At 41.3% G+C, this 21,945-nt stretch overlaps 1 protein-coding gene across 1 annotated transcript; it reads left to right on the forward strand.

Moving 5' to 3' along the window:
* The first annotated feature begins 233 nt into the window (after positions 1–233).
* Positions 234–21,231, forward strand: LOC121574482 (beta-1,3-galactosyl-O-glycosyl-glycoprotein beta-1,6-N-acetylglucosaminyltransferase 4-like). The gene is made up of 2 exons (XM_041887097.2): positions 234–532; positions 19,265–21,231. Exon 2 carries the CDS (start codon positions 19,266–19,268, stop codon positions 20,592–20,594), a length of 1,329 nt encoding a protein of 442 aa, XP_041743031.2. The 5' UTR covers positions 234–532; position 19,265; the 3' UTR covers positions 20,595–21,231.
* Positions 21,232–21,945: the final 714 nt, after the last annotated feature.

Genomic DNA, 21,945 nt, shown 5'->3' on the forward strand with positions numbered 1-21,945 from the left:
GGATCAAACCGTGTTACTAAATGTCATCGGGTTTTCTCCCCTGGTAGGCTACTGTCATTTCTCCTATGCATGACAGATTTTACCATGACAGAACCACAGCAATTTACTATGCATTGCATACTGTACTTTTAATAGACACGCACCTCCCCAGCCTAACCCCCCTCCTACTTACTTCTCGCTCTCTCTTCATTGCTTCCGTGAAAAGGAAACTTCACTACGCGTTCTCTGTCAGAGTCTGTGTGTAAAGAGAGCGATATATAAATTAGCACAGCGCATAATTTCAACGTGATGGGACATTAACCGAAGACAGACCGAGCTTTGCAATTAACTTCATCCTTTACAACAACAACACACTGGTGTGGTATCAGGGGTTACCATGCATAGAACAACAATCTGACTGGGAAAATTGATGACAAGTTTACAGATCTCAGTGGGATTGTAGCAGCAGCAAGCGCAAAGGACACATACCTTTCGTTTGACCTTGGTCTAAGAAGGTTGAAGAAAAATAATGATTTTTCTCACTCCAAGTCATGTACGTAAAGTATGCTGGTGCAAAGAGTAATGTAGGAAAAAATCGTGAAATCTTGTAATTCACTGTGAAATGAGTTTATAGCTTTTACCAGAGCATGACATGCTGAGCACAAACCACGTTTCCATCCACAGTTTTTATGCGAGTAAAATCATACATATTTTGTCATAAAAACTGTTGCGCTAAATAACAAATGTGACTGCCTACTCTGGTCTTGGCACATGCGCTCTATCCAACAGCTCCCAGATACAGTGCGGGCAGGCTGTGACTTGATGAGATTATTATGAATAAAAGCAGTCAAACGGCAGTCAAGCAGCGATCATCATGTCACCAGAATAAGACCCTCGATATTTATTGGAAATGAGCACCAAGCTCATCACTGTGTACTTTCACCACCCTGTGAAGTTCACCATAATTTATTTAATCTGTAGCCTAATAAACTGCATGGTTACCCCTAGTTGTAGTGGAGGACCGCACACCATATCATCGCGTGATTTTAAAAAATATACAGTATTACTATACTGGCATAAAAACTGTGGTTGGAAACGTGGTTATTGCTAGCAATTCAACTAAATTCAATAAACTGTATTTATCCTCAAGGGTAACACAATCTCACACTCAACTCGTGCAAATATGTACAAAAGGGAATTCTGCAGATTTCGTGTGTTTTTAGTGCGTTTTTATGTGGCTTAATTAGTTAGAAATTACACACATTTTTGTGTGACTTAATTCGTAAGGAAAAAAAATATTTGGGGGGGCAAACTTCGGAACAATCTTTTGAAAGTTATTGGAGCAATGGTTTTTGGGCAATGGTGTTCTACACTGCTTTTTTTTGTGTCCCAAAAATTAACAACCCAATATTGTTACTCAACCAGGTTGTCACCGAAATACTTATAATAGTAGCCTTACGTTGTTGTTTTTATGCCAATGCTGTTTTCTATGCATGTTTTTGATTAATACTTTGGGATACTGTTGCTATGTCAGATTTTATGAGGGTTGCCAGATTGGAGTATAAAGCTGTATTTGTCTGTTTTTTTTTTGTGGTATTGATGAAGGTATTTGATTGGGGAATTAATTCATCAATAAATGTGGGGAAAGAGAAGACCTGCAAAAAATATCTGTTTGGTTAAAATTCCCCTGGTGCAACTGCATGGTAATTGTAACTATAAGGAGTCTGGACTATGATCAATTAAGCCATATCAATGCAGTTAAACAGGTTAATGCAAAATAATTAATTATGTTGGCTTACACTTATGGCACTTCATAGGTCGTTTCATGATGATTATTACGGTCGTGTCAATCATGTTATATACATAGGCTATTGTAACAAGGCATATGCCTGCATTGTAGGCCTACTGCCTCTGCCCAGAAGCCTACTAGGCTTTCATGGCAACGGCTGTTGGAGCTCACTTTGCCACGTAGGAGCACTAGTTAGAGTCCCTGTTGCAGCTTTCACTTTCTTCTGCTACATTGGTGGCAGCGTTGGGATCACGTCCAGCTCACGTCTAGTTATGTGATCTAGTGGTGGGAAGCATTTTGTTTTTCAACATTGTGTTGGGTGTAATTACATTGATATATCTGGTGAACAATGGATAAGCAACAATGGGCGTGATGGATCGAAGTAGTCACTACAGGTGTGATCAAGCCTTACATCAGTTGCCTGAAGCTGAATGGAAAGTGCTATGCTCTGACCAGTTATTCAGAAGAAAATCCTCTGTGACTGTCTAATTTACATAAGTTAACTTACCAGTGTGGACCCAAAACAAACACATTCTACACATTTACAAACTACCTGTTTAAAGTGTTATTATAACCATGGTGTTCTTTTGTTACTGAAGCTTATATATCAAATAACCTGACAATGATCCACATCATATGGGTAGACAAATAATGTGTGTTATGCAGCAAAACACAACTATCATTTTTTTAGGATGCAAACCAGTAATATGAATCACTGTTGATTCATCCTGTTCTGATCTAATGAGATGGATGTAGGATTTCCTACGGCCTAAAATCAAGGCCTTTCCCGTCATGAAGGATGAAGCTAGGCCCCTCTTGGTTCTCATTGGTGAAGACTGAACTCAAGTTAGGGGTTATGTGTCAGACTCTCCTATGCCACTATTCCCAACATGCTATATCCCAGAGGTTGTAAATAAACCCTTTTAAAGCTGATAAACAGTACCAGTCAAAAGGTTGGACACACCTACTCATTCCAGGGTTTTTCTTTATTTTTACTATTTTCTACATTGTAGAATAATAGTGAAGACATCAAAACTATGAAATGACACATATGGAATCATGTAGTAACCAAAAAAGTGTTAAACAAATCAAAATTATTTTATTATTATTTAATTTTTGGAATTTCTTTCCTTCTTAATGCATATGAGCCAATCAATTGTGTTGTGACAAGGTATGGGTGTTATACAGAAGAAAGCCCTATTTGGTAAAAGACCAAGTCCATATTATGGCAAGAACAGCTCAAAAAGCAAAGAGAAACGACAGTCCATCATTACTTTAAGACATGAAGGTCAGTCAATCCAGAACATTTCAAGAACTTTGAAAGTTTCTTCAACTGCAGTCGCAAAAACCATCAAGCGCTATGATGAAACTGGCTCTCATGAGGACCGCCACAGGAAAGAAAGAGTTACCTCTGCTGCAGAGGATAAGTTCATTAGAGTTAACTGCACCTCATATTGCAGCCCAAATAAATGCTTCACAGAGTTCAAGTAACAGACACATCTCAATATCAACTGTTCAGAGGAGACTGCGTGAATCAGGCCTTCATGGTCGAATTGCTGTAAAGAAACCACTACTAAAGGACACCAAAAAGAAGAAGAGACTTGCTTGGGCCAAGAAACACGAGCAATGGACATTAGACCGGTGGAAATCTGTCCTTTGGTCTGATGAGTCCAAATTTGAGATTTTTGGTTCCAACTGCTGTGTCTTTGTGAGACGCAGAGTAGGTGAACGGATGATCTCTGCATGTGTGGTTCCCACCGTGAAGCATGGAGGAGGAGGTGTGATGGTGTGGGGGTGCTTTGCTGGTGACACTGTCTGTGATTTATTTAGAATTCAAGGCACACTTAACCAGCATGGCTACCACAGCATTCTGCAGCGATACGCCATCCCATCTGGTTTGCGCTTAGTGGGACTATCATTTGTTTTTCAACAGGACAATGACCCAAAACACACCTCCAGGCTGTGTAAGGGCTATTTGACCAAGCAGGAGAGTGATGGAGTGCTTCATCAGATGACCTGGCCTCCACAATCACCTGACCTCAACCCAATTGAGATGGTTTGGGATGAGTTGGACCACAGAGTGAAGGAAAAGCAGCCAACAAGTGCTCAGCATATGTGGGAACTCCTTCAAGACTGTTGGAAAAGCATTCCTCATGAAGCTGGTTGAGAGAATGCCAAGAGTGTGCAAAGCTGTCATCAAGGCGGTTTTATAACAGGTAGTGTCCATTTATTTACAGTAATGTGTTGATTTAATTATTGCTTTCTTCAGTGGAAATACAGAATATGTATAAAATACCAAATATACCAAAAGCTAAATAAAGCAGAGATTTATGACTATTTAACCATGTTAATCATTACTGAAATATGCAAACTACAAACATTTAACCAGTTAAAGATAATGAATACATGACAACTAGATACCAATAAAATGTATAACAAATTATTCTTACAAAAGTCAAGTTGGCTATAACATGAGTACAAACAAAGTGAATGTGTGTGTGCGTGTGCGATGGTGTGTATTATAATTTCCCATCATAAAAATGTATCCTCATTCCCCAATCAAATACCTTAATCGATACTAAAAAATAAGAATTAATAATCTGTATTTTTCCTCCAATCTGGCAACCATCATAAAATTCAACATAGCCTTGAATAAAATGCATTATGAAAGACTGTGTTATGAACACGAAAAAGTGGAGCCTTGTATTAAATGCACTATGAAGAAAAATTGTGTAATGTAGGCTCCACGAAATATGAAATGCGTTATGAAGAACATCGTGTAGGCCTACTGTTGCCCACACAAAAAAAGGGCCCTTCTGACTACAAGTGCACCAGTATCCCAAAATATTAAGTGAAAACAAGCATAGAAAACAGTATTGACATTAATAAAAAAATAAAAATAATGTAAGGCTACTATTGTATTATAATTATTTTGGTGACAACCTGGTTGATTAACAATATTGGGTTGTTTTTATGTAAATAAATGTGGGTAGCCATTGCCCATCATGCACTGCTCTAATAACTTTCAAAAGATTGTTCTGAAGTTTGCCCCACAAAAATGTGCGTCTTTTCCTACTAATTAAATCGCACAAAAATGTGTATTTTCAAACGAATTAAGCCACACAAAAAGTAACTAAATCTTTTTGTACATATTTGCACAAATTGAGTGTGAGATTGTGTTGTCAAGGGAAGTACTGTTGCTGGGCAGGCAGACCATATACAGTACAATAAGGTACTACATCAGTAGTGTAGGGTAAACACAGTTGACCCACTATTGTTTTTTTTGTTGCTACAGTTTACCAGCCTATTATCAGCCTCAAAACATCATCCGGTTATGTTTTTGCAAAGAGTTAGGCATCAACCCATTGTAGCTTATGTCAATTGCTCATGCTCCCAGCAGGCTTTGCGGTGCCAATGGGAAAAGATTAGCGTCAACCAATCGATGCTTATGTCAATACAGCGCAGTCATTGGGAAAAGATGAGTGTCACAGGGTTGAAGCTTATGTCAATACATTTCATTCAACAGGAAAAAATGAGTGTCAACCAATTGATGTTTATGTCAACACATGGCAGACAATGGGAAAATATGTGTCATCCAATTGAATCTTAGAGTGGTGGTAATCCACAATATGGAAAGCAAATTTTTGCATTAATTTAATTGTTGAAACAAATCGTTGAAACAAAACTCCACCCCCTCATTGCCACTACAAGTTATGACAGCCTCTGGTCCCATAATATACAACATTGAAATTTGTGGTGCTTTTAATAACCATTTTGCCTCAACTGGCCACCTTTTTAGAAAGAATAGTTTCTGAGAGTTCCTCTAATTTCTCTAGAGGGAGTTTATTTAACTCGAAACATATTATAGAGGATGATGTACTCCCAGTCACACAATCATATTTATTTTAATTTCAACCATTTTATGTCTGTGATGTATTTAGTGCCTTGCTAAATATCGCTGTAAAAAAAAATCCACAGGAGCTTCACTTGACCCCTTCTTAATACAACTCTCTGTATTGTTGAATCTTTAACCTGTATTTTTTAAACTTAAAATCAAATTGTATTTGTCACATGTGCCGAATACAACAGGTTCACCTTACAGTGAAATGCTGATTTACAGTCGTGGTCAAAAGTTTTGAGAATGACAAAAATACTAATTTTCACAAAGTCTGCTGCCTCAGTTTTGATGATGGCAATTTGCATATACTCCAGAATGTCATGAAGAGTGATCAGATGAATTGCAATTAATTGCAAAGTCCCTCTTTGCCATGAAAATGAACTTAATCCCCCCAAAACATTTCCACTGCATTTCAGCCCTGCCACAAAAGGACCAGCTGCCATCATGTCAGTGATTCTCTCATTAACACAGGTGAGAGTGTTGACGTGGACAAGGCTGGAGATCACTCTGTCATGCTGATTTAGTTAGAATAACAGACCGGAAGCTTTAAAAGGAGGGTGGTGCTTGAAATCATTGTTCTTCCTCTGTTAACCATGGTTACCTGCAAGGAAACACGTGCCGCCATCATTGCGTTGCACAAAAAGGCTTCACAGGCAAGGATATTGCTGCTAGTAAGATTGCACCTAAATCAACCATTTATCGGATCATCAAGAACTTCAAGGAGAGAGGTTCAATTGTTGTGAAGAAGGCGTCAGGGCGCCTAAGAAAGTCTATCAAGCACCAGGACCGTCTCCTAAAGTTCAGCTGCGGGATCGGGGCACCACCAGTGCAGAGCTTGCTCAGGAATGGCAGCAGGCAGGTGTGAGTGCATCTGCACGCACAGTGAGGCGAAGACTTTTGGAGGATGGCCTGGTGTCAAGAAGGGCAGCAAAGAAGCCACTTCCCTCCAGGAAAAACATCAGGGACAGACTGATATTCTGCAAAAGGTACAGGGATTGGACTGCTGAAGACTGGGGTAAAGTCATTTTCTCTGATGAATCCCCTTTCCGATTGTTTGGGGCATCCGGAAAACACCTTGTCCGGAGAAGACAAGGTGAGCGCTACCATCAGTCCTGTGTCATGCCAACAGTAAAGCATCCTGAGACCATTCATGTGTGGGGTTGCTTCTCAGCCAAGGGAGTGGGCTCACTCACAATTTTGCCTAAGAACACAACCATGAATAAAGAATGGTACCAACACATCCTCTGAGAGAAACTTCTCCCAACCATCCAAGAACAGTTTGGTGACGACCAATGCCTTTTCCAGCATGATGGAACACCTTGCCATAAGACAAAAGTGATAACTAAGTGACTCAGGGAACAAAACATCAAAATGTTGGGTCCATGGCCAGGAAACTCCCCAGACCTTAATCCCATTGAGAACTTGTGGTCAATTCTCAAGAGGCGGGTGGACAAACAAAAACCCACAAATTCTGACAAACTCCAAGCATTGATTATGCAAGAATGGGCTGCCATCAGTCAGGATGTGGCCCAGAAGTTAATTGACAGCATGCCAGGGTGGATTGCAGAGGTCTTGAAAAAGAAGGGTCAACACTGCAAATATTGACTCTTTGCATAAACTTTAATGTAATTGTCAATAAAAGTCTTTGACACTTATGGAATGCTTATAATTATACTTCAGTATACCATAGTAACATCTCACAAAAATATCTCATAACACTGAAGCAGCGAACTTTGTGAAGACTAATACTTGTGTCATTCTCAAAACTTTTGACCACGACTGTACAAGCCCTTAACCAACAATGCAGTTTTAAGACAATTGCTCCTGGTGTTATCCCTAACATCTGGCAAGCAGCACATGTCCTCCCCCTACATAAGGGCAGAGATCCTTCTGACTTAGGTTGGAGATTGAGCAGTAGTTATCTATCTTGCCTAGCCAAGGTATTAGAATCCCTGACCAACTCCCAGCGAAGAACTTTAACTTCTCACTCTATTCTAAATGTTAACCAGTCTGGTTTTAGATCTGGACATAGCACTGTTTCAGCCACTATGATTGTTTTAGATTATTGTGTTAAATTGCCTAGATCCAGGACCTCTATACCAGGCGGTATCAGAGGAAGGCCCTAAAAATTGTCAAAGACTCCAGTCTTGGTGTTCTCTCTGCTACCGCACGGCAAGCGGTACCGGAGTACCAAGTCTAGGTCCAAAAGGCTTCTTAACAGCTTCTACCCCCAAGCCATAAGACTCCTGAACAGTTTATCAAATGGCTACCCGGACTATTTGCATTGTCACCCCTTCCCCCCTTCCTTCCCCTCCCCTCCCCTCTTTTACGCTGCCGCTACTCTCTGTTTATTATCTATTGCGAACGGATCAGCTTGTCCGAAGCACCCTAACACAAGCAGGAGGCATGATATTAACAGACTAGAGGCAGTGTTCAGGTTGGGGTTCCTTTACTTTTGTATTGCTACTGAACAGGTTTTCTTTCGCCCTAATAAAATAATTCCAATACAGGGTAACGTCCCACGCTGAAACAACAGCGTAACAAAAAAAATAAACATAAACTAAGCCGTTGACCAAAAGGCTGTGGCTCAAAAAGGGAAAGCAAAACAACAGCTACTCCTGTCTTTAGACTATCGTCTACACATAATACTCCTGTCTTTAGACTATCGTCTACACATAATACTCCTGTCTTTAGACTATCGTCTACACATAATACTCCTGTCTTTAGACTATCGTCTACACATAATAGTTACAGGAGGAACGCTTCTCTCTATCTAAAGTCTGCCTTGGTTAACAGAGAGACAAGGTGCCCCAGACGAAGAAGCTTTCTTTAAGGTAGGACAATACACTCAGGTCCCCGTCTCTACTCCCAATCCTCCCTCATCTCCTCTCCTGGCACACCTATATAGAGGAGGAAGACAAGCAATTAGTGGGCCCAGCTGTGTGCTAATTGGCTTTACACTGAGTACCTATCCCATGAGGAGGGTGTTGTCGTGTTGTCTTCCTCCGGCTGGTCACTGAACTCTCACATAATGCATTTAACTCTACCTACATGTACAGTGGGGGAAAAAAGTATTTAGTCAGCCACCAATTGTGCAAGTTCTCCCACTTAAAAAGATGAGAGTGGCCTGTAATTTTCATCATAGGTACACGTCAACTATGACAGACAAATTGAGAAACAAAAATCCAGAAAATCACATTGTAGGATTTTTAATGAATTTATTTGCAAATTATGGTGGAAAAAAAGTATTTGGTCACCTACAAACAAGCAACATTTCTGGCTCTCACAGACCTGTAACTTCTTCTTTAAGAGGCTCCTCTGTCCTCCACTCGTTACCTGTATTAATGGCACCTGTTTGAACTTGTTATCAGTATAAAAGACACCTGTCCACAACCTCAAACAGTCACACTCCAAACTCCACTATGGCCAAGACCAAAGAGCTGTCAAAGGACACCAGAAACAAAATTGTAGACCTGCACCAGGCTGGGAAGACTGAATCTGCAATAGGTAAGCAGCTTGGTTTGAAGAAATCAACTTTGGGAGCAATTATTAGGAAATGGAAGACATACAAGAGCACTGATAATCTCCCTCGATCTGGGGCTCCACGCAAGATCTCACCCCGTGGGGTCAAAATGATCACAAGAACGGTGAGCAAAAATCCCAGAACCACACGGGGGACCTAGTGAATGACCTGCAGAGAGCTGGGACCAAAGTAACAAAGCCTACCATCAGTAACACACTACGCCGCCAGGGACTCAAATCCTGCAGTGCAAGACGTTTCCCCCTGCTTAAGCCAGTACATGTCCAGGCCCGTCTGAAGTTTGATAGAGTGCATTTGGATGATCCAGAAGAGGATTGGGAGAATGTCATATGGTCAGATGAAACCAAAATATAACTTTTTGGTAAAAACTCAACTCGTCGTGTTTGGAGGACAAAGAATGCTGAGTTGCATCCAAAGAACACCATACCTACTGTGAAGCATGGGGGTGGAAACATCATGCTTTGGGGCTGTTTTTCTGCAAAGGGACCAGGACGACTGATCCGTGTTAAGGAAAGAATGAATGGGGCCATGTATTGTGAGATTTTGAGTGAAAACCTCCTTCCATCAGCAAGGGCATTGAAGATGAAACGTGGCTGGGTCTTTCAGCATGACAATGATCCCAAACACACCGCCCGGGCAACGAAGGAGTGGCTTCGTAAGAAGCATTTCAAGGTCCTGGAGTGGCCTAGCCAGTCTCCAGATCTCAACCCCATAGAAAATCTTTGGAGGGAGTTGAAAGTCTGTGTTGCCCAGCGACAGCCCCAAAACATCACTGCTCTAGAGGAGATCTGCATGGAGGAATGGGCCAAAACACCAGCAACAGTGTGTGAAAACCTTGTGAAGACTTACAGAAAACGTTTGACCTGTGTCATTGCCAACAAAGGGTATATAACAAAGTATTGAGAAACGTTTGTTATTGACCAAATACTTATTTTCCACCATAATTTGCAAATAAATTCATAAAAAATCCTACAATGTGATTTTCTGGAATTTTTTTCCTCATTTTGTCTGTTATAGTTGACGTGTACCTATGATGAAAATTACAGGCCTCTCTCATCTTTTTAAGTGGGAGAACTTGCACAATTGGTGGCTGACTAAATACTTTTTTTCCCCACTGTACATATTACCTCAATTACCTAGACTAACCTGTGCCCCTGCACATTGACTCTGTACCGGTACCCCCTGTATATAGCCTCGCTACTGTTATTTTACTGCTGCTGTTTAATTATTTGTTATTTCTTTATTATTATTATTTTTTTTTACTATCTATTTTTTACTTAACACTTTTTCTTTAAACTGCATTGTTGGTTAAGGGCTTGTACGTAAGCATTTCACTGTTAGGTCTACACCTATTGTATTCGGCGCATGTGACAAAAACAATTTGATATCATAAAAATCATTGTGCTGCCTTATTTATAGACCTTCCAAGGCCTTCGACACTGTTGATCATTCCCTACTCATTCAAAGTGTCTGAAATGGGCCTGGATCAGGAGTCTTGCAAATGGTTTAAGAACTATCTGACAAACAGATAGTTCGGGGCACGCGTAGACAAGATGGCGTATTGAATAGAAATCGGTACGAAACACCTCAAGATAAAAACATAATATTCAAAATCAGTAAGTTAGACTAAATATGAGCATTTCATATATTCGCAGTTAATATAATTCAATCTGGATAATAACACAAAACAGATCATAAGGCTAGAGAAATATATCGACAAATATTACAACAACACGCAACACCCAAACATGACTGAAGACAAGCGTGGAGAGCCGATCCCCAAAAGGAAACGCGACTCATCGACTGATACAGATGATATATGCTTTTCACCACTGGGTATGGTAAGTGTGAAAGCGACCTGTTGAAGTCGATAAATGACAAATTGGGCATACTAGAATTGGTCAGTAAAGACGTAAAAGAGTTGAAAGCGAGTCTTCAAATGAGTGCGAAAAAGCTTTGGTAATGGAGAAAGAAACCAAAGAATTAAAAGTGACAGTCTCTAAAATGGAAACGGACGTTAGGGAACTAAAAAAGGAGAACAATCTTCTGAGAGAAGCCTTACTAGACATCCAAACTAGATCGATGAGGGAAAATCTAGTACTTATGGGTATTCAGGAAAAGGAGGGAGAAATAACAGAGAATATTATGAAGGACTTCCTGCATACAGCGCTACAAATCCCACTCGAGGCTGTCGATAAAATCCAACTCGAACGTGTACATCGTTTCGGAAAAAGAGGACAGAAATATGAGCGCCCAATCGTTGCCAAATTTGCTTTTTTTAAGGATAAAGCTATGGTGAAAAGCCTAGGAAAAATAATTGCTGGCACGAAAATAGGCATGAATGATCAGTTCCCGAGGGAGATTGTAGAAAGGCGCAAAGTTCTGTATCCAATCTTCAAGGAAAACAGATTAAAAGGGAAACGTGTTGCACTAGTGGTGGATAAATTATATATTGACAACCAAATGTTTAGAGACACAAATACTACTCCATGGCTATTCTAAAAGTTGTAATAGAGGAGTCAAATATTGGAGCACCTGATACTAGCAATGATAGGGATTGTAATATTAAATAACATTTATAGTAAGTATAGTATTTTATAAAAGGATAAAACGATATAACAAGCAGAATAATACATATTTAAATACAAATAATTAGAACATGGCTTTTTTGGCGGGAGGTTGTTGTTTTGGCGGATGGTTGTTGTGGTTGGTCCTGTGTTCTCTCTGGCGTCCTTTCCCCCTTGCGGCAGATGTGGATGCGGGTGCGTTTACACGCTCGGCCCATTTATTCCCCAGTCAACCATGTGGTGTGCATTTTTGTGTTTGAAAAGGTGCGGTGTTAAGTGAGTGAGAGGGGAAATGGTTGCATATCCCAGAGCCGACCGGGGGTCTATGAGCAGGGGTACTGAGAGAGAGCTTTCAATTTTGTGTAGATGAGGGATATACATTTTTAAATATAGTATACATCTAATCTAATTTTTCATTGTCCTATCATGATGGAAAGATCCCTAACCCTATAACCTGGACACCGACCTGAGCGACCCATACACCAAAGAGAAGTTCCCATCTCTTTTATGGACCTGCTGTGAATATGCAGCCTAAACAGAGAAATAAATGCTGTCAGCAGCACCGCCCCCTCAAGATTCTGAGCCTGCCTGGCAGGGTTGGTCCTACAAAGCCAGAGCCCCCTGATGGGAGAGCATAATATACAAGGAAATTCTCAAAGCTGCTAATGAGAACCTTGACGACCTTTTACCTAGCCGGTGGGGATTCCGGTGGGGTACGCCCACCCAGGTAGTGGCAGTGCTGGCAACACTGGCTGCAGTAACCCATGGGGAGGGGGTCACACTCAGACAATCAGAGAGGGGGTTTATCATTGTAGCCCAGGTGGCACAAAATAATCAAAGGTCTGACCGCATGGAGATGCTTGGGAAAATGGTTACAACAGGGGATCAGAGTGTTTGTGTCTCAGGTGAAGAGGGTGGATCTGATCTCCATCACCTAGGACTTGACATAGATTAAGTAGATTAATCAAATCTCACATTGTTATCAATTTCTGCTCAATCTGCATGCTTTCTCAATCAGCTTTAACTGTATGTGCACTCGTAAATCAAGTTATTTCTCGAGTTGGGCTCTGGGATATAACAGCCGTTGAGTATCTGATTTTATGGTGGATTGTGGAGGAGGGGGGTTGAGTGTGTTGGAGTATGTGAGTATGTGCGTGTGTGCTTGTCTGGCATCTGTTGTGGGGGGGTGGGGATGTTGGGGGGGAGGGTATGGGATGGACCACAGGAATGATTTGCTAGGATAATAATTGCTTGTCAATGAATTAAATGTAATACAATGGCAATCCGGGTTATATGTTAGAATCCTACGCGTGAACTGCCGACATTATTACGCATATTAATTGATAATGATGGAAAATAGGATATGCATAATAAAAAAAAATAGTTATATATATATAGAGGTGAAAGCATTGGAAATGCTTTTGGCGGTTAATCTGCTTCTGTTTTGTGGGTGGTACTGTGTGCTGTTTTCGATGGATGGGTCCTGGCCTCTCGGGGCCTTAGGGATGCGGAGGGACGTGGGTGGGATGCTGATCACTGGGATGACGGCTCAACTTGGGATGGGGAGTGGCTTTAGCGGGGGAATTAGTGGAGAACAATTGAAGGGTTGCTCCGTAGCAGTGCAAATATCACGGTACAGCTATATGGACACTCAATCATTACGCTATTTTTTATTGGTAAATTTACAAACATATATAATGATAAATAGACTTGAAACTTGTATCTCATTATGGTGTATGGTGAAATAAGTATAGCCAGTTATAATTGTAATGGCTTAGCTGATAATAACAAAAGAAGAACAATATTTACATGGCTCAAAGAGAAGGAATATAATATCTATTGTATACAGGAAACTCATTCAACAATTCGAGATGAAGTAGCGTGGAAAAAATAATGGGGGGGGGGGGGAAATATACTTCTCCCATGGGCAAAGAAATTCAAAAGGGGTGATGATATTAATTAATAGTAATTTCGATCCGAATGTGCATATTGTACAAATAGATACACAAGGTAGATGGATTATTTTAAATATGTTATTGGACCATAAACAGATATGGCTCATTAACCTTTACGGACCAAATAATGATGATCCACAATTCTTTGACAATATATATAATAAATTATCAAGCCTGCAAGCAACTCAAGACAATATTATTATGGTGGGGGATTATAATACTGTTTTAAATAGCTCAATGGACCGTAAAGGAAATCACACCACAAACAATCACCCACATGCTCTTAAGGAAATTGTGAATGTCATGGACACATTAGAACTAGTAGATACAGTGGGGAAAAAAAGTATTTAGTCAGCCACCAATTGTGCAAGTTCTCCTACTTAAAAAGATGAGAGAGGCCTGTAATTTTCATCATAGGTACACGTCAACTATGACAGACAAAATGAGGAAAAAAATCATGAAAATCACATTGTAGGATTTTTAATGAATTTATTTGCAAATTATGGTGGAAAATAAGTATTTGGTCAATAACAAAAGTTTCTCAATACTTTGTTATATACCCTTTGTTGGCAATGACACAGGTCAAACGTTTTCTGAAAGTCTTCACAAGGTTTTCACACACTGTTGCTGGTATTTTGGCCCATTCCTCCATGCAAATATCCTCTAGAGCAGTGATGTTTTGGGGCTGTCGCTGGGCAACACGGACTTTCAACTCCCTCCAAAGATTTTCTATGGGGTTGAGATCTGGAGACTGGCTAGGCCACTCCAGGACCTTGAAATGCTTCTTACGAAGCCACTCCTTCGTTGCCCGGGCGGTGTGTTTGGGATCATTGTCATGCTGAAAGACCCAGCCACGTTTAATCTTCAATGCCCTTGCTGATGGAAGGAGGTTTTCACTCAAAATCTCACGATACATGGCCCCATTCATTCTTTCCTTTACACGGATCAGTCGTCCTGGTCCCTTTGCAGAAAAACAGCCCCAAAGCATGAGGTTTCCACCCCCATGCTTCATAGTAGGTATGGTGTTCTTTGGATGAAACTCAGCATTCTTTGTCCTCCAAACACGACGAGTTGAGTTTTTACCAAAAAGTTCTATTTTGGTTTCATCTGACCATAAGACATTCTCCCAATCCTCTTCTGGATCATCCAAATGCACTCTAGCAAACTTCAGACGGGCCTGGACATGTACTGGCTTAAGCAGGGGGACACGTCTGGCACTGCAGGATTTGAGTCCCTGGCGGCGTAGTGTGTTACTGATGGTAGGCTTTGTTACTTTGGTCCCAGCTCTCTGCAGGTCATTCACTAGGTCCCCCCGTGTGGTTCTGGGATTTTTGCTCACCGTTCTTGTGATCATTTTGACCCCACAGGGTGAGATCTTGCGTGGAGCCCCAGATCGAGGGAGATTATCAGTGGTCTTGGATGTCTTCCATTTCCTAATAATTGCTCCCACAGTTGATTTCTTCAAACCAAGCTGCTTACCTATTGCAGATTCAGTCTTCCCAGCCTGGTGCAGGCCTACAATTTTGTTTCTGGTGTCCTTTGACAGCTCTTTGGTCTTGGCCATAGTGGAGTTTGGAGTGTGACTGTTTGAGGTTGTGGACAGGTGTCTTTTATACTGATAACAAGTTCAAACAGGTGCCATTAATACAGGTAACGAGTGGAGGACAGAGGAGCCTCTTAAAGAAGAAGTTACAGGACTGTGAGAGCCAGAAATCTTGCTTGTTTGTAGGTGACCAAATAAAATGCAAATTAATTACTTAAAAATCATACAATGTGATTTTCTGGATTTTTGTTTTAGATTCCGTCTCTCACAGTTGAAGCCAGAAATCTTGCTTGTTTGTAGGTGACCAAATAAAATGCAAATTAATTACTTAAAAATCATACAATGTGATTTTCTGGATTTTTGTTTTAGATTCCGTCTATCACAGTTGAAGTGTACCTATGATAAAAATTACAGACCTCTACATGCTTTGTAAGTAGGAAAACCTGCAAAATCGGCAGTGTATCAAATACTTGTTCTCCCCACTGTACATTTGCAAAAATCCTAAAAACCTGTTTTCGCTTTGTCATTATGGGGTAGTGTGTGTAGATTGATGAGGGGGGAAAAAACAATCATTTTTAGAATAAGGCTGTAATGTAACAAAATGTGGAAAAAGTCAAGGGGTCTGAGTACTTTCCGAATGCATAGGCTATGCGCAGCACTTCGTTGAATTTATCTAATCAGTTATTGTTTTTTTGCTCAAACTGCGAGCAATACCTCTCAAAACACAGGGATGTCGATTCACATGGGACTAGTATTATCAGGGGAGTTTGCCAAAAAACAGTAGGTTATTCTGGCTGGAATTTTTACTCTCCTGCCATGTAAAAATTACTGCCATGGCAGATTCGGACGGGACCAAAATGACAGATGTTGAGTTTTGTGCTCGTGCACATAATTACATTATCCGGTCCAGGGTGTCTGGGATGATGGTGCTTATGTGAGCCATGACCAGCCTTTCAAAGCATTTCATGGATACAGATGTGAGTGCTACGGGGCGATTGTCATTTAGACAGGTTACCTTGGCGTTCTTGGGCACATGGACTATGGTGGTCTGCTTGAAACATGTAGGTATTACAGACTGGGACAGGGAGAGGTTGATAATGTCAGTGAAGACACTTGCCAGCTGGTCGGTGCATGCTCTGAGTACGTGTCCTGGTAATCTGTCTTGTGACAGTTAACCAGTTTAAAGGTCTTACTCACATCGGCTACGGCGAGCGTGATCATACAGTCATCCGGAACAGCTCAATGCGAGCATAGAAGGTATTTAGCTCATCTGGTAGGCTCACGTCACTGCGCAGCTTGCGTCTGGGTTTTCCTTTGTAATCTGTGATAGTTTGCAAGCCATGCCACATCTGACGAGTGTCAGAGCCGGTGTAGTAGGATTCGATCTTAGTCCTGTTTTGATGCTTTGCCTGTTTGATGGTTTGTTGGAGGGCATAGCAGGATTTCTTGCAAGCGTCCAGATTAGTGTCACGCTCCTTGAAAGCTGCAGCTCTAGCCTTTAGCTCAGTGCAGATGTTGCCTGTAATCCATGGCTTCTGGTTGGGATATGTACGTATGGTCACTGTGGGGACGATGTCATCGATGCACTTATTAATGAAGCCAGTGACTAATTTGGTAAACTCCTCAATGCCATCGGATGAGTCCCAGAACATATTCCAGTCTGTGCTAGCGAAACAGTCCTGTAGCTTAACATCCGCTTCATCGGACCACTTCCGAATTGAGCGTGTCACTGGTACTTCTTGTTTGAGTTTTTGCTTGTAAGCAAGAATCAGGAGGATAGAGTTATGGTCAGATTTGCCAAATGGAGCGCGAGGGAGAGCTTTGTATGCATCGCTGGTATCGCATCCCTCCAATAGAGTTCCAGACCCTTTATGCCAGGGCTGTCCAACCCTGTTCCTGGAGAGCTACCCTCCTGTAGGTTTTCACTCCAACCCCAGTTGTAACTAACCTGATTCAGCTTTTCAACCAGCTAATTATTAGAATCAGGTGTGCTAGATGAGGGTTGGCATGAAAACCTACAGGATGGTAGCTCTCGAGGAACAGGGTTGGAGAGCCCTGCTTTATGCCATGGAGCATTGAAGCGGTTCTGGCGGCTCATGGTGGCCCAACGCCCTATTAAGACACTCTATGTTGGTGTTTCCTTTATTTTGGAGCGGTTACCTGTACAAAGGCTACATTTCTAAATGTTTTAATAAATAGGTGTTTTTTATGGAAAAAGATATAGGCCTTTTTCATGTTCTGCCTGCATTGGCTCCTTGGAGACCATGCTCGCTTAACAAAATGGATGGATTGAATAATAACTTTACTATATTGTAGCCTACATAACACACAAAACATTTGAATATTGAATAGAATATAGTGATTCACATAGTAAAATGTATAATGTACAGTGAGCTCCAAAAGTATTGGGACAGTAACACATTTTATGTTGTTTTGTATTCCAGCACTTTGCATGTGAAATTATACAATGACTATGAGGTAAAAGTGCAGACTGTCAGCTTTAATTTGAGGGTATTTACATCCATATCGGGTGAACTGTTTAGAAATTAGAGCACGTTTTGTACATAGTCCCCCCATTTTAGGGGACCAAAGGTATTGGGATAAATTCACTTATATGTGTATTAAAGTAGTCAAAGGTTTAGTATTTGGTACCATATTCCTAGCATGCAATGATTTCATCAAGCTTGTGACTCTACAAACTTGTTGGATGAATTTGCTGTTTGTTTTGGTTGTGTTTCAGATTATTTTGTGCCCAATAGAAATGAATGGTAAATAATGTGTTTTCATTTTGGACTCACTTTTTTTGTATATAAGAATAGAATATGTTTCTGAACACTTCTACATTAATGTGGATGCTACCATTATTACGGACAGTCCTGAACAAATCATGAATAATGATGAGTGAGAAAGTTACAGACACACAAATATCATACCCCCAAGAAAGACATGCTAACCTCTCACCATTACAATAACATTTTTTTTGGGGGGGGGGGGGGGTATGATATTTATGCCTCTGTAACTTTCTCAATCATCATTATTCACGATTCATTCAGGATTATCCGTAATCATGGTATCATCCACATTATTTTAGAAGTGTTTAGAAACATATTCGTATTTACAATAAAAGTGATTGCAAAATGAAACATTACATTATTTATCATTCATTTCTATTGGGCACAAAATAATCTGAAACACAACCAAACAAATACAACCAAAACAAACTTTAACCTCATAGTCATTGTATCATTTCAAATCCAAAGTGCTGGAGTACAGAGCCAAAACAACAACACATGTGTCACTGTCCCAATACTTCTGGGGCTCACTGTAATACTGCTTCATAAACCTGCTAGTTCATGAAGAAAATATGTCCATTCATCATTATTCACATTTCAATTGGACACTAACATGACAAAACAGAAACCATAGCTACTCTAATTGAACCTATATGGACGCATACTGTGTAATAGCCTAAGTGATTATTAGAAAAAAGGAATAAAGCGTACATAACACCACTGCCATTAGCTTCAGAGTTCTAGTATAGACCCCAGTGTGTGTTCTATGGGCTCTCAGCTCTGTTTCTTCTTCTTATCTCTGACCCTAACCCTCAATTCATCTCCATGTCTTGGCTCAACCCTAACCATAGCCCTGTGAACCCTGTGACACTCATCTTTTCCCATTGACTGGAATGTATCGACATAAGTGTCAATTGATTGACACTCATCTTTTCCCATTGACTGAAATGTATTTGGGGTATTTATTAGGATCCCCATTAGCCGCTCCAATTGACATAAGCAAGCGTCATTGGGTTGATCGCTAACTTTTTGATAAAATGGGACATGATGACGTTTTCCTGTGATATCATGTTGACTTTACAGAGCAAGGTGACTATTTGTGTAATATTTATTTAGCCCAACAGTCATTTAAGCAACAGATCGAATAACTAGCTATCTAGTTAGTTATTTATTAACTATTATTATTTTGTCTCACCACAGAATGAAAATGAGATGTTTTTTTCCAAGCAGACTGCGGAAGAAGCATTTTATTTATTCGTTATCGTCGCTGCTGGTGATCTGTGCCTTGCTGCTGCTCTGCCTAAAGGTCACTGTTAAATACAGCGTTACTATTGAACCGTATGAGACTACCACAGGCTACGATGACGTCGAGCCTCCCCACCGCTACAACATTGACTGCAATGCCATCTACAACATGGATCCGGTCGAGGTAGGGAAGTCGCTGGCCATCAGAAAACAAGCGGTGGTGTGGGAGCAGGATGAGAGCTTGATCAACCTGACCTCTAATTGCCCGCGCTACCTCCGCTCCCGGGGCTATGGGGACGTCCAGGTGTCTGAGGAGGAGCAGGCCTTCCCCCTGGCCTACTCCCTGGTGGTCCACAAGTCTGCCTCCATGGTGGACAAGATCCTCCGGGCCGTCTACACCCCCAACAACATCTACTGTATCCACTACGACCTGAAGTCATCAGAACTGTTCAAAGAGGCCATGGAGGGTGTGGCCCGCTGTCTGCCCAACGTCTTTATCGCCTCTAAGCTGGAGACGGTGATGTACGCCAGCATCAGCCGCCTCAAAGCCGACCTTAACTGCCTGTCTGACCTCATGGGGTCAGAGGTCAAGTGGAGGTATGTCATCAACCTGTGCGGTCAGGACTTCCCCTTGCGCTCCAACATAGAGCTGGTGGCCGACCTGAAGAAGCTCCAGGGGGGTAATATGATGGAGACAAGTCGTCCCAGCAAATACAAGAAGCAGCGTTTCTCCTTCCACCACAAGCTGTGGGACGCTGAGTACATCCAGAGGCCGGTGAAAACCGACAAGGCCAAGGAGCCTCCCCCACACGGCATCCAGATGTTCATCGGCAGTGCCTACTTCGTGCTCTCGCGGGAGTTTGTCACATATGTGAACACGTCTGCGCTGGTCAGGGACTTCCTGGCGTGGTCGAACGACACCTACTCTCCAGACGAACACTTCTGGGCCACTCTGACACGGGTGCCGGGCGTGCCAGGCGAGGTGCCACGGGCCCAGGCCGACGTCACAGACCTAATGAGCAAGACCAGGCTGGTGAAGTGGAATTACCTGGAGGGACCGCTTTACCCAACATGCACAGGGAAACACGTCCGCAGCGTGTGTATCTACGGGGCGGGGGAGCTGAGCTGGCTCCTGAACTACGGCAGCTGGTTCGCCAATAAGGTGGACCCCAAAGTTGACCCAGTCCTTATCCAGTGTCTGGAAGATAAATTACAGGAGAAACAGAGACTCTTGGTCAAGGCTATGAAGTCACGACCAAAGACTCCCTCCTCAGGAAAAGGTTAAATGAATGAATGGATGAATGATTTATTGATTAATAATGGCTTAATTCATGTTGGAATGTGGACTATTGTAATGATAGCACCATTTTAGTATTTTCTAAGATTTTTGTGTTTGAGGTGATTATGTCAGAAACTTAACTGAGGTTTGCTTTATGGTACATATGAAAGATGAAGTGGAATGCTGGATGAGAGAGACTGTCAGGTCTCTGGGTTAGGGTTAAACTCTTGTTTTGCAAATTGATACTTGAGGTTGGGAATGTTAGTGATAAATAAACCCCTAGTGAATGTACCCACATGACAATGCAGAATAATGAGTGTGTATTTAATGGTGAATGTACCTACCTGATGATGCAATATAATGACTGTGTATTTAATGGGGAATCAAGAGGGTAAACAGGGGAAATGTCAGCTCTGGATCAATAGTTTCCACCACACTTAACAGCTATCTAAAGTTGCCTTTACAAACAGAGTAAAGCCACTAATGAGCACACATGAGCGCTCCTATTAGAAGTGAAACAGCCTTTTTTACCAGGTTTTTCGAATTGAGATAAAGTCTCTTAGTCCAAGAAATGATTAAAAAACATTCTATCAACCTACACATTGTGAAAACTTTGTAATAAGCACATAATGACTAGTGAAGGTACCAGACATTTTGGTTCCTGTGTTTTACTTGTCTTTGAATAAAAGTCTGATTTTAACTGGTCATACTGTATATTCAAAAACGTTTACTACTCAGATTAGAAAAAAACGTTTACTACTAAGACTTTTACTACTCATATTAGAGTGAGTTAGTCAGACCTCCAAAGATGTGAAAAAGTTATTATAATGGATGCCCGTTTTTGTGTGTGGCATTTCCATACAAGGTCTTGGCATCGCCATACAATGCTAATGAGTTATGTTACGTTCCCCAGCAAGAAAACCTAAAATGTCGCTCAAACAGAAGGGGGAACTAACAAAGAGTCACTGACAACAAACAAATCGAAACAGGTGGGGTTTTAGGAGGGGTTCTGAAAGACAATCATGGGGGTGTCCACTGAACGTTGGCTAGCAACAACAACTGGGACCTAAAAGACACCCACCATGAGCGCCAACTAAATTTGCCCAATAAGAGGCAAACAAAAGAAAAAACCCCAGACCAAACTTAGACAGGAAGCAAACCAAAAAGTGGAGCAAAACGAAAACGGGGAAGATCAGATAAAGGATTGTCTTTCTAGAAATCAAATAGGGAAAGCCAACTAAAGGTGTTGACCCTCCACATCGCGCAAGACAACTGGAGCACTGGGCCAGCCAGGTGAAACATCTTCCGTCTAACGAGATGGACAAGCCAGCACAGGTGTAATACATACTGACTAATG

This window comes from Coregonus clupeaformis, chromosome 9 (assembly GCF_020615455.1).
Source record: "Coregonus clupeaformis isolate EN_2021a chromosome 9, ASM2061545v1, whole genome shotgun sequence".
Classification (NCBI taxonomy): domain Eukaryota; kingdom Metazoa; phylum Chordata; class Actinopteri; order Salmoniformes; family Salmonidae; genus Coregonus; species Coregonus clupeaformis.